A 12,105-nucleotide genomic window follows, 5' to 3' on the forward strand; every position below is an offset into this window, starting at 1 on the left:
GCGTAAAGTCAAAGTAAATGGTTATTGACATGGGGATAGCACTCTGGTTATGGCCAGAAGTGCTTCTTTAGGATGGTCTCTTCCCATCATAACAATCTGTCGAAGCAGCAGGAGTGAGAGTGTGAGCATGTCACTAAAATCTATCTCACCTGTAAATTAATTCTGCCTGATTTACATGTGCTACTATGGCCTTATTCATCAACACTATTCCTGGCGTTGAAAATGAGAGGCAAGCAGTAAATCCACGCAGTGTGCCATGTGGTGCTACAGAACCCTCTTCTTTAATTGCTGCTGAAGAAATCATCAGTCTTTAAAGATCTCTTGTGGTTTTTGGCAGAAAATGTTGGGGCATTTCTCTGAACAGTCCTGGTTTCTACCTCATTGCTTTGGGTGATTCAGAACATACCTTTCCACATGGCCCATCTAAGAACTTGTTTGGTCACTGAAACCACTTTTAGCATTTGCTTGTCCTTCTTTCAGAGATACAGATGATATTTAGAGTCTACTCAACCTTGGCATGCCAGTACCATAAAGTACTGGCTTTCTGTTGAGCTTGAAGGGTAATAGAAAGCCCTGTGCTTCCATATGAACAAGCCAGAAACCTCTTTTCCAATGTCCCAGGAATGATTTTAAAAGATGTTTGTTATCAGTTAGAAAGTATTTATTGAGTCCTTGCTGTATATTTAATGCCAAGCTTTAGTTTCATCTTCAGCCTTTCCTTGGATATAATTTCTGCGTATTGAAATTATTAGCTGTGTTTATTGAGCATCTGCAATATACCAAGCATTTAATCTTCCTAACTACCCTATGAAGTGGGTACTAATATTATCCCTATTTTACAGGTGATGAGATTGGAACACGCAAAGGTTAAGCTAGCAAATAGTAGAGCCGGCTCTCAAAGCAAAGCCTGTCCCTTAAAGGCCCGTCTGTTCTCTGTTATTGTAGTCACATGTCTTTATATTCAGGAATACAGCAATTCCATTGCACTTGGCGTTGAGGCTTTCGCCACCTCCCCCCGAGGAGGATCCAGATGAGATGAGGCTCCTGCATTGCACTGACTGCAAGCCTGGGCTTGGTCACCTCGGAATTCAAGGGCATGCAGGAGGCTCTTATCCACCAGCTGCTGCTTTCAAACCTGGGCTTTGGGAGCCACCTGGATGAATGCATGGAAGACCAGGCTGAAAGGGCTTTTGTGACCTACCTCCTTATCTTTTTCCTGCTGCTCCAATTACACCAGTTCTTCCTGCTTATGAAATGCGCTCCTGCTATCAGCAGTCCTCATCTGAGCTGCTTGGGGTGGGCTTCCTGCCTGCTTTGGGGCCTAGTGACAGGAGGAGCTGACAGGGGGACCAGGACTTCTCAAGTCACTGTTACTGAATGAATCCATTTCTTTGTCTACCAGGTTTCCCATCACAGTGTAACCAGTGAGCCCAGTGCTCAGCCCAAGCCTCCAGTACAACTGCCTAACTATGGAGATTTCAGACTACAGGAGCAGGTGTGTAAGAAATGCAGGCAGAAATCCCCTGCGCCACCCCTGATTTCTCCACTATACGTGGGAACATAAATTCAACATGCAAAATCCTGGGGAGTAAATGCGTGGTTGCCTTTACTTCTTGTGCCGACTGTTTCAAATTCCTAATATTGACCCCTGGAGGTTCTCACCTAACCACCTGTATGGGACACCTATATATTCTGGTCTTTGCCAAACTACTTCTAATAAAACAGCCATCTGGGAGATGGGACTAGGGCTCTGTGGTAAGATACATTTGCAAGGTGCTGCCTCTGGGAGAGACACTACATTTTAGCCCACAATGGGCTCTCAAGGTCTGCAGTAAGGATCATTGTAAGTTTTGTTGGATCTGGTGATTTCCTGGTTTACGTGGCCATCCACCTCTTTGTTTATAAAATACCTATTAACGTTCTGAGAGGGCTTTGTACTTAGGAAACATACACAAACCTTAAGATGTGGGTAAGAACCCTTCCAAACCTCTCATCTGTCACCTCATCTCTATATTATGTGATTAAAGTTAAATTTGATATTTTATGCCAATAATTTTCCCTAGAAATGTTGAAATGAAAAAGAAAGTTTACTGCAAACTAGCTTGGGATTTCAAATGGTCATGTTCTCAGTTTGCCTTATTTCCTTCCTTATACTCTCATGAGGTCATTCTTACCATGTCACAGCAAGTTTTATTGCTCTGTTTAAAAGAATTTTTTGAATGGTCCCTGGTATAAATGGGCAATTGACCTAACTTTGGGAATATATATTTTAAATATGGAGATTTCTTTTATGGGGTTTGAGTGTACTACACTCACCAGGAGGCCTAAGGGAGAAACAAGGGAACCTGGTATGAGTAAAATCATTATACTTAATAATATCTCTGAGAAGAGATTAAAATTAAGGTTTTGGATTAATTTTGGATTTAAATTTTTCATATTTGTTAACTTGATAAGAGGCAAGACTTAGAGTGTCATAAACAAGAAAACTTAAAAAACAATTTTTATTGTGTATGTTGGGGAGATGCAATTAAAAACAAAATCTCCCAACCCAGAAAACCTTTCCACCTACAGGTGGAGGAGAAAGAAGAACAGGTTTATTATTGATTTCATACTAAATCAGAATGGGATACATCACAGGCAATCTGCAAAGATATTGCAAAAACAAAAACAGAGCTCATCCTTTTTATGTGGCTAAACTGATACAACCCATTCTCAACACATTGCAGCACATTCCCAACATACTTAAGAAGTAGGTTTATAATTTGGAGCCAAGAATCCCTTGGATGTTATGCTAATCTCTTCCCAGGAAACTGGAAAATAGGGATGATGTCTTCCTTGATTACATTTCAAAGAATGGCTTCTTTCCTTGAGCAGACTGTTCTTGAGTGAGGAAATCTACAGGAGGCTTATGTAACCTGTAAAGTAAAGATTTACATACATTTCAAAGGGAAAGGAGAAAAAACTTACAGGTTCTCAAAAGTAAATGAAGAGAGGGATGGGAGGGAGGAGGACACATCTTCCCTTCTGTTCCACGGGGAGAATTAGTTTGCTACTGGGATTGCTTCCTGGGCAGTTTTGCTTAGATTATTTAAAGGCACAAGTATTGGCAAAAGCAGCCTGGGGCAAAGGCGAGCATTCAGGTCAAGCAGCAGGCAGACCAAAAAGCCTGCGAAGTAAGAGGTTGAGAAAAGAGATATGTGGGGGAATAAGGGCTTTGAAAAGCTCCTGTGTATACCGGGGATTCAAGAAGCCCACGTGCATATGCAAGGCTGGGCATATGCTCAGAAAAGACCTCAGAAGACCCTAACCTTTCACTTTCGACCAAGACCATGAAAAAAATATAAACATATATGCACCTAGCAACAGAGTCCCAAAATATAGAAGCAAATAGTGACAGAATAAAGGGAGTGATAGACAGTTCTACAATAATAGTAGGAGACTTTAGTATGCCACTGTAAATTATGGATAAAATTAGAAGATCAGGGAGATCACTGAGGACTTGAATAACACTATAAACCAACTAGACGTTACAGATATCTATAGAACACTTCATCCAACAAGAGCAGAGTACACATTCTCAAGTGCACATGGATTGTTCTGTAGGATAGACCATATGTTAGGTCATAAAACAAGTCTCAATAAACACTATATGAAATCATACAAAGTATATTCTCTGAGCACAATGGAATGAAACTAGAAATCAGTATCAGAAGGATACGTAAGTATGTGGAAATTAAACACACACTTTTAACCAGTGCATCAACTAAGAGTTTACAAGTGAAATTAGAAATACTTTGAAATGAATGAAAATGAGCACAACTTATCAAAACCTGTGGGATGCAGCAAGAGCAGTGCTCAGAGAGAAACTTATAGCCGTAAATGGTTACATTAAAAAAAAAGATCCAAAATCAATACCCTAACATTAAAACTTAAATTAGGAAAAGAAGTGCAAGCTAAAGACGAAAGCTAGCAGAATGAATGAAATAATAAACCTAGAATGGAGATAAACAAAATAGAGAATACAAAAATGATAGATAAAATGAGGGAAAACAAAAGTTGTTTCTTTGAAAAGATCAGCAAAATTGACAAACCTTTAGGTAGGCTGACCAAGAATGCAATTAAACTTGTGTTGTCTTATGGTCAAAATAAAAGGAACTATTTTAAATAGAAATTAGGTTCTGACAAATTTATATTCTGTTGTAGATAACAATGGTTTTTTTCTTTGTTTTTAAAAGAAGGTTTAGATTACATAAATGTTACATTGAAAATAATAGGGGATTCCCATATATCCCACCCCCTCCTCCCCCATTAACAATATCTTTCATTAGTGTGGTACATTTGTTTTGATTTTATCTAGGTAGAATGTGTAAGTAGAATGATTCTATTTTGTATAATGTATTTTTCTCCTTTATTAACTTTGGCAGTACATTTTACTATATGTTCGTTAGTTTTAACTTTGGTTATTAGAGTATTCAGACACCTAATTATAACTTCAGGTTGGTGTAGCATAGAGAAACTATTGTGATTTAACCTCTGTTTATTGAATTTTTGGAGTTTTACAAGTCCTCTTCTAAGGATCTATTAAACAATTTTGAAAACTATTTATTCTCAGATACTTGACACAATGAGAAATTCAAAAGGCAACGAAAATGTCCTTAGTGGCGAGTTCAAGGAGAAGAGAGAGTAAAAAATACTGGTATTGTAATAGATGAGAAAAAAACTAAGTGTAAATACTTTTATTTTCCTTTAAGGAGCTTCCCAAATTTTGCCAGCCACCAACAGATGCCATTAGAATTTATTCTGGGAACTAGTTTAAAAAAAGAGGAACAAGTTCTATGATGATATTTATTTTAGTATTATTGATAAAAAAATAAAAGTAATAAAAACAACATAAATGTCCAACAGGAAGGCACTGGTTAAGGTATTACATTTGCCTAAAAGAATATTAGGCAACCATTAAAATGATTACATGGAAATAGTAGAAGAGCAGGGAAATAGAAGAATACAGAAATATTTCCTAACTGTACCACATAAAAGTGTACAGTAGATATTTGGCAAGAAAGTTTTCTACTATGTGAGGGTAATCTTGAAGGTCCATGACACACAGTAATTGGCCCCTTTGCTGTGGTAGAATTTTTTTAAAAATAGTTTTTACTTTGAAATAATTCCAAACTTATAGGACTATTACAAAAATAATACAAATCACATACAGAGAACTCCAACCTACCCCCACCCCCCAGATATGCAGTTACACCAATTTTAACATTTTGCCACGTTGCTGTATTATTCCCTCTCCCTCTCCCCATCCATCTTCTGAACAATGGAGAGCAGATTGCTTACATACTCCTTGAATATGGAATACCATGTGTATTCCCTACAAACAAGGATACTCGCCTTAAGTGCAGTTATCGAGTTAAAAAAATTTACCATTGATACAATGTTTTTTAAAAGATTTATTTATTTCCCCCCTTCCCCTCCTCCTGCCCTGCTGTTTTTGCTGTCTGTTGTCTTTTCTTCTCATTTTCTTTCCTCTAGGATTCACCAGGATTTGATCCTGGAGACCTCTGATGTGGAGAGAGGTTCCCTGTCAATTGTGCCATCTCAGTTCCTGGTTTCTGCTGTGCTTTACCTTGACTCTCCCCTTGACTCTCTTTTGATGTGTCATCATCTTGCTATGTGACTCACTTGTGCAGGGCACTGGCTTACCACGCGGGCACTTGCACAGGCACTTGTTCAGGCACTGGCTCACTATGTGGGCACTTGTACAGGCGCTGGCTTGCCGCATGGACATGCTTTTTCTTCTTTTTCACCAGGAGGCCCCAGAGATCGAACCCAGGTCCTCCCATATGGTAGGTGGAAGCTCTATCACTTGAGCCACATCCGCTTCCCACATTCTGTTTCCAACCTTTGGTTGTGCTCCAATGTGGTTTTAAGCCCTTTCTCCATTTTTCAACCCGTCCAGTATCATGTATTGCATTTAATTGTTATTATCTCTTTAGTTTTCTCTTCTTTCTTTTTCTAATTGTGAAAACATAGCATAAACGTTCCCATCCCAGCCCCTCCCAAGCATACCGTTCAGTGGGATTCATTACATTCACAATGTTGCAGTAACCTCACCACCATCCATTACTAGAACTCATTATGCATTAGCTTCCCATTGTCCTGCCCACCACCCCTGGTAACCTGTTTTCTACTTTCTCTCTTTATGAACTTGTATATTCTCTGGTATTTCCCTTGTGGTTACAATGGAGCTTAAATTTAATCCTAAATCTATTACAGTCTTATTTGCTTTGATACCAACTTGACTGTTTCAATAGCATATATAAACTATGTTCCTCTACCCCTCACACCCCACCTTTATGCTGTTCTTGTCACAAATTCCGTATTTATATATTGAGTCCAAAACCATTGATTTATCATTATATTTTATGCATTTGCCTTTTAGATCTGTAGGAAGTTAAAAGTGGAGTTATAAATCAAAAGTACAGTGGTACTGGTATTTATATTTAGCCACGTCATTATTTTTACCAGATACCTTTATTACTTCATATGGCTTCAGCCACTTGTCTAGTGTCCTTTCCTTTCAACCTGTAGAATTTCCTTTGGCATTTCTTTTTGCAGGGCACATCTAGTGGTGGTGATGTCCCTCAGCTATTGTTTATCTGGGAATGTCTTAATTCATCCCTCATTTTTGAAATAACAGTTTTGCTGGATGCAGAATTCTTAGTTGACAATTTCTTTCTTTCAGCACTTTATGTCTCCCCTCTATCTTCTTGCCTTCTTGGTGTCCAATGAAAAATTGACACTTAATCTTATTGTGGCTCTCTTGTATATGACACATTGCTTCTCTCTTTTTGGCTTTCAGAATTCTCTCTTTATCTTTGACATTTGATAGTTTGATTATAACATGGCATGTTGTGGGTATTTTTGGGTTTACCATGTTTGGTGTTCGCTGAGCATCTTGGATGTGCCTATTCATATCTTTTGTTAAATCTGGGGAAGCTTTCAGCCATTATTTCTTTGAATATTTTCTCTGTTCCTTTCTCTTTTTCTTCTCCTGGGACTTCCACAATGCACATATTGTTAGGCTTGATGATGTCTATAGGTTCTTTTAGACTGTCTGCTTTTCTTCATTTTTTCTTTTTTCTGTACCTCAGATTGGATGATTTCAGTTGTTTTATCTTCAGATTCACTGATTCATTCTCCAATCTACTGTTGAACTCCTTTAGGGAATTTTTAAAATTTCTATTACTGTGGTCTTCAGCTCTGGTTCCTTTTCATAATTTCCATCTCTCTATTGACATTCTCTTTTTGTTAATCTATTGTTTTCCTGATTTCCTTTAGTTCTTTGTCCATGTTTTCCTTTGCCCTTTCAGCAAATTATATTTAGGACCATTTTAAAATTTTTAAATTTATTTTTTTCTTTAAAAATTAAAAAAATAAAATAAAAGGTCTTTATGTGGAACATCCCAGGTCTGATCTTCCTCACTGATGGTTTCTAATGTTTTAGTCTTCAGTTTTGCCTGGCCATTGCTTCCTGTTTCTTTGTATCTTTTATAACTTTTTGTTGAAACCTGGCTCTTTTTTTTAAATCTTCTAGTGTGTTATCTCTGAAATTTAGACTCTGAGGTATCTGTTCCTTATGTTTGTATCATACTAGTGTTATGACAAATGTTTCCTTGAATGCCAGGAACTAACACACAAACACACACACAGACACAGACACAGACACACACACACCCCAAAACGGGGTAAAAAAGATAACACTTTTTCCAATCTTTGCAGTTTGACCTGTCCTTCAGGACTAATTCATACAGTGAGTTTGGAGAATAGTTCTAGACCAAAGTGTAGGGACCTCCCTGGCCTTTCTGTGCATATGTCTTTGTGTTAGGAAAGTATGTTTGACTCTTGGAATTCTACTGTTTACACAGATCGAATTTCCCCTCTTCTCTAGGAAACAGTTTCTTTATGGTCCCATGTACTGTGCTGTACGTCCTGCAGCCAGCAATCCCTTCCCCCAGGCAGCCACTTGACTGCTCTCCCGCAGCATTCTATAGGAGAGCTAAGTAGCCTTTTTCTTGATTTGGGGTTCACCCTGTTACTGTAGTCTTTTAACTGTTTTCTGGAGCTTTGAGAGAAATGTTTCTGCCAGTTCTTGCTGGTTGCTCAAAGCTTCTTTGGTAAGATGGAGCCCTGAAGTGTCTGACTCTGCCATATATATTGGGGTGAGGCCTGTGACTGCTATGGTAGGATTTTTTCTTTTTAGGAGGTACCAGAGATAGAACTCAGGACCTTGTACATGGGAAGAAGGTGCTCAACCGCATGAGCTACATCTGCTCCCTTGTGGTAGGATTTTGAATTACTTTGCTAATGAGTTTGCCTGGCAATTGTTCCCATTGCAGTGGGGTTTTGAGGTTTTCAGCTCACAGAATTTCCATGAACTCTTTTTGAGTGTCTAAAAGGGTCACTTAATAATTGATTTATAATTTACATATCTTATCTTGTGGTAACATTTATATAAGTATACTTTATAGTTTTAGGAGATACCCTGTAGTATTTATGTGAATTTGGGTATTCATGGTATTCTGTGGACATTTCAGTCATACATGTCAAGTATTTACTATTAGACATTTGTAGGTTGATTGCTAAGTAATTGGTAGAAGTTTCAATACCTGATTTGGGGAAAAGAAAAAATTGCTCTTCTAATCTGACAATTAGATTTTAAAAGTCCTTTGAAGTTTTATCAGAATAAAATGAGCTTTGGAAGCTACTTTTGGAGACCATGCTTTCGGAAATCTTGGTATGACATGTAATATTGCATAATAATATAGTTAGAATGACTTAAGCAATTCTGAGATTCAAACAAACAGTTTACTGAGATGAATATCTAATAGTTTTTTCATCTCTAGATCATGAACTCTCCCTTCTTTCTTAAATGTTACTTTTGCTGTATATAGAAAAGTGTAGATTTAAATTTACTCATACCAGGTGACACTTGGTATGGACTTTCCATCTGGAAAATCTTGTCATATCTATAGTTATAGCTCTGTGTGTTTTGCTTCTCTATATATTTGCCTATTTTCTTCTCATTTCAATTTCTAGGTCTATTAGCCCATCTTCTATTTCTTGTAATGGCTCTTTCTCTTTTTTTTTTGCCTTATGATCTCTCTAGGTTGGCCCTGGAGGGAATTTTCATCTTCTGAATTAATAATCCTTTGTACAACTGTGTATAGCTTAGACTTTTCCTATTTTGTTTTTAAACCTCAATGACTATTCTTCTGGTTTTATAATCTGTTCTTTTTTGTATCTATTTTTGTTTCATTTCTCTCTAAGTTTGTTTCACATTTGTGTGTGTGTGTGTTTTAATAGATGTATTACCCATTTTTAACTTTGAGGGTTATAAACATACTTATTTTAAAGTGAGTTTCAACTTGTTCTAGTTTCATTTTTCTCAGGAGTGAATTTATCTTCTTGGGTTTTTTTTTGGATGTTCTTCTTAGTGTTCAGTTTTTCTCTTCCATGCTCTTTAGAATTGTATTTTGCAGGCTCATTTTGAGTTAATGTTTAACTTTTTTTCCAGGTCCCTGAGGTTCTCCCTTTCTAGCATTTCAATGGCTGTCTACCAACCACACCCCACAGCCCCATACCCGTCGGCCTGCTGTCTAGAACGAATTCCTATACTTGAGGCTCAGTACTTCCGTTTGGTATTGATACTAGGGATCTTACAGATGGCACCAGATGGTGACAGCCCAGGATGAGGCTGCAGTGTCATATCTGTTTTCCATTTCTTTCCTAGGTAGGTAATCCCAAGCACCTTTCCAGGCTTCATCCTGAAGCAGCTTTGCAGGTAGGGCGCTCCACTTCAGCCAGTGGCTTCAGGGACTGAGCTTGGTGCCTGTTCTCTGCCTTATGCGGGGCATTTTAATCCCTGTTATTCTACTACCTATAGGCTCTCAGCTGTGCTACCTGCTTCTCATCCCTCAGCCTGGCTTGCCACATGGTGATTTGGCCCCAGAAGGATATTTATGTTGCTTCAGAGTGTCTCTAAGTCTTTTTAATTTCTACACTTGTGTTCCTGTTTGTACTTTTGTCATTGCATATCATTTTATAGAAGAAGAAGTTGAGATTCAAAGATGGGAAGTGAGTTACTTTGAGTCCCAGAACTAGGAAATGACAGAACCAGTTCTTATAGAAGTGGAGAGCTGGAGAAGGTTTCTTGGGAAGTGCTTGAAATGTAATGGTGAGAGCTTAGAGCAAGCAAAATCATTCACTGCACATCACAAAAGTTAACGAAAGATCTTGTAAACAAAAATTAATAAGAAGTCCCAGTTTCTGTGCCCATCAATAATAGGAAATCTTTCCTACATTAAGCTAAATTTTCTAAGTGTTTTTCCCAGTGCAGACTTGTATTTATCTTGGCTAAAATAGCCTTTAACCTTGATCTGTGGGTCATACCTGGTATAGCAAAAGGCCTGCCTTCTAAGAGGGAACAGAAGGGCAGAGCTTTTCCATGATTATTATTACTTGTGCATTTCAAAATTGATTTTAAAAGTATATAAATCTTAGAGGCCTTGTGATTGTTCATTTATTTTATTTATCAAGCACCTGTGCCAGCTGCTCTTTATATATATATATATATATATATATATACACACTTTTATTTTTTAAAAAGATACTTAGATTAAATAAATGTTACATAACCCAGGTGCTCTTTTAAATGCTTTACAAATTTTAACTCACTTCATCATAATAACCAGGTGTGGTAGGCTCTGCTGCTTTCCTCATTATGCAGATGGGTAAATTGAGTCACAGAGAACTCCAGGAGCTGGTCCCAGCTAGCACGAGTAAGAGTTACGGCTGTGTCGCTAACCATGCCCCTCTAGCCCCAGGGTCTCAGCTCTCAGTACTCTGCTGTATGGTGATGCCACACTGCAGAACCGTTTCCTTAACCAATCTCTTCAACACCTCAGTTGATATATTATCTGTATCCAGGATCCATCTTATTTTATGACCCCTCTTCAGTGAGTTTTACCCCACTAGTACTGACTCCCCCTTCTTATTATATTATGGTCATGACCTTATTACTTTATTGTATAAAGCTTACTTTCCTGGAAGATGCCATAAATTCAGCTAATCAATTCAGTGGATGTGAACCGAATGTGATTCCCATAGGCCTACCCCTTGCTGAGAACTCTGGGAGCACAAAGTTATGCTGGGATCCTCACCCTGTGGTTCCTTTCTCCTCCTTCGCCCTCTGAAGACACTCATGCTGAACACCAGCCTTTCTGAAGTCTCTCATGGGGCTTACCTACAACAGTGTCATTTTCCATGGGTCTCCCTTAAACCCATTTCCTCATGCTTTATTGGCAGGGTTTGTAGGCCATAGTTGGGCACCATATTTCTTTCAACTGACTAGTTTTCCCCAGGGATTCAGTTATGGTTGGCTTCTAGGTGCCTGAGCAAAAAAATCCTATTTTTCCTCTTTGTTCCCCTACCACACAGTGGCAGAAAACTGGAAACCTTCCTAAGCATGAGGGGTGGGAGGAACAAATGTAGAAGCAGGGCATTATGGGAGGCTGCCCAAATGTGCTGTGATGTTCATGGGAAAGGGTTGTGGAGGACAACCATGAGGAGGGCTCAGGGAGGTGACCCGAGGTCATAGGTCCAAGCGTGGGCTTGGCATCCAACTCCCCTCTCTGCTTCTTTCTAGCTGTGTGACTTTGGGAAAGTTATTTAGCCTCTCTGTGCCTCAATTTCATCACTTGTGGGTAGGTGTGATGATTAAATGAGTTAATATCTATAAAGCACTTAGAATGATGCTTGGCATATAGTCAACCCTCAATAACAATTTGCTATTACAATTATCATCACTACAGGCCTAGCAAAACAGAGGCAGGTTGGCAAACACAGAAGAACAGATTCAGGATAGCCAGAAATTAGTGGTCACAAGCCTAGAGCCAGGGCTGGACTGGCTTACTAACATACTTGTAATAGAATCACGTTCTTTCTAATTGCTGTGACCTTCCAAATTCTGTGTCAGTTCACATCAGGGCTAGGCAAACTGCAGCCAGCTGGCCAAACCCAGATGGTGGCTTGTTTTAGTAC

General features: G+C 38.6%; 1 protein-coding gene across 13 annotated transcripts in view; it reads left to right on the top strand.

Annotated features, from left to right (window-relative positions):
• The window catches only part of REPS2 (RALBP1 associated Eps domain containing 2), a 323,649-nt gene that overhangs the window by 201,113 nt on the left and 110,431 nt on the right, over nucleotides 1–12,105 (top strand). For all 13 annotated transcript variants that reach the window (XM_058291435.1, XM_058291431.1, XM_058291430.1 and 10 more), the window contains one exon: nucleotides 1,403–1,495. In XM_058291435.1, coding sequence (XP_058147418.1) covers nucleotides 1,403–1,495 — 93 coding nt within the window. The remainder of the gene's footprint in view (nucleotides 1–1,402; nucleotides 1,496–12,105) is intronic.

This window comes from Dasypus novemcinctus, chromosome X (assembly GCF_030445035.2).
Source record: "Dasypus novemcinctus isolate mDasNov1 chromosome X, mDasNov1.1.hap2, whole genome shotgun sequence".
Taxonomy (NCBI): domain Eukaryota; kingdom Metazoa; phylum Chordata; class Mammalia; order Cingulata; family Dasypodidae; genus Dasypus; species Dasypus novemcinctus.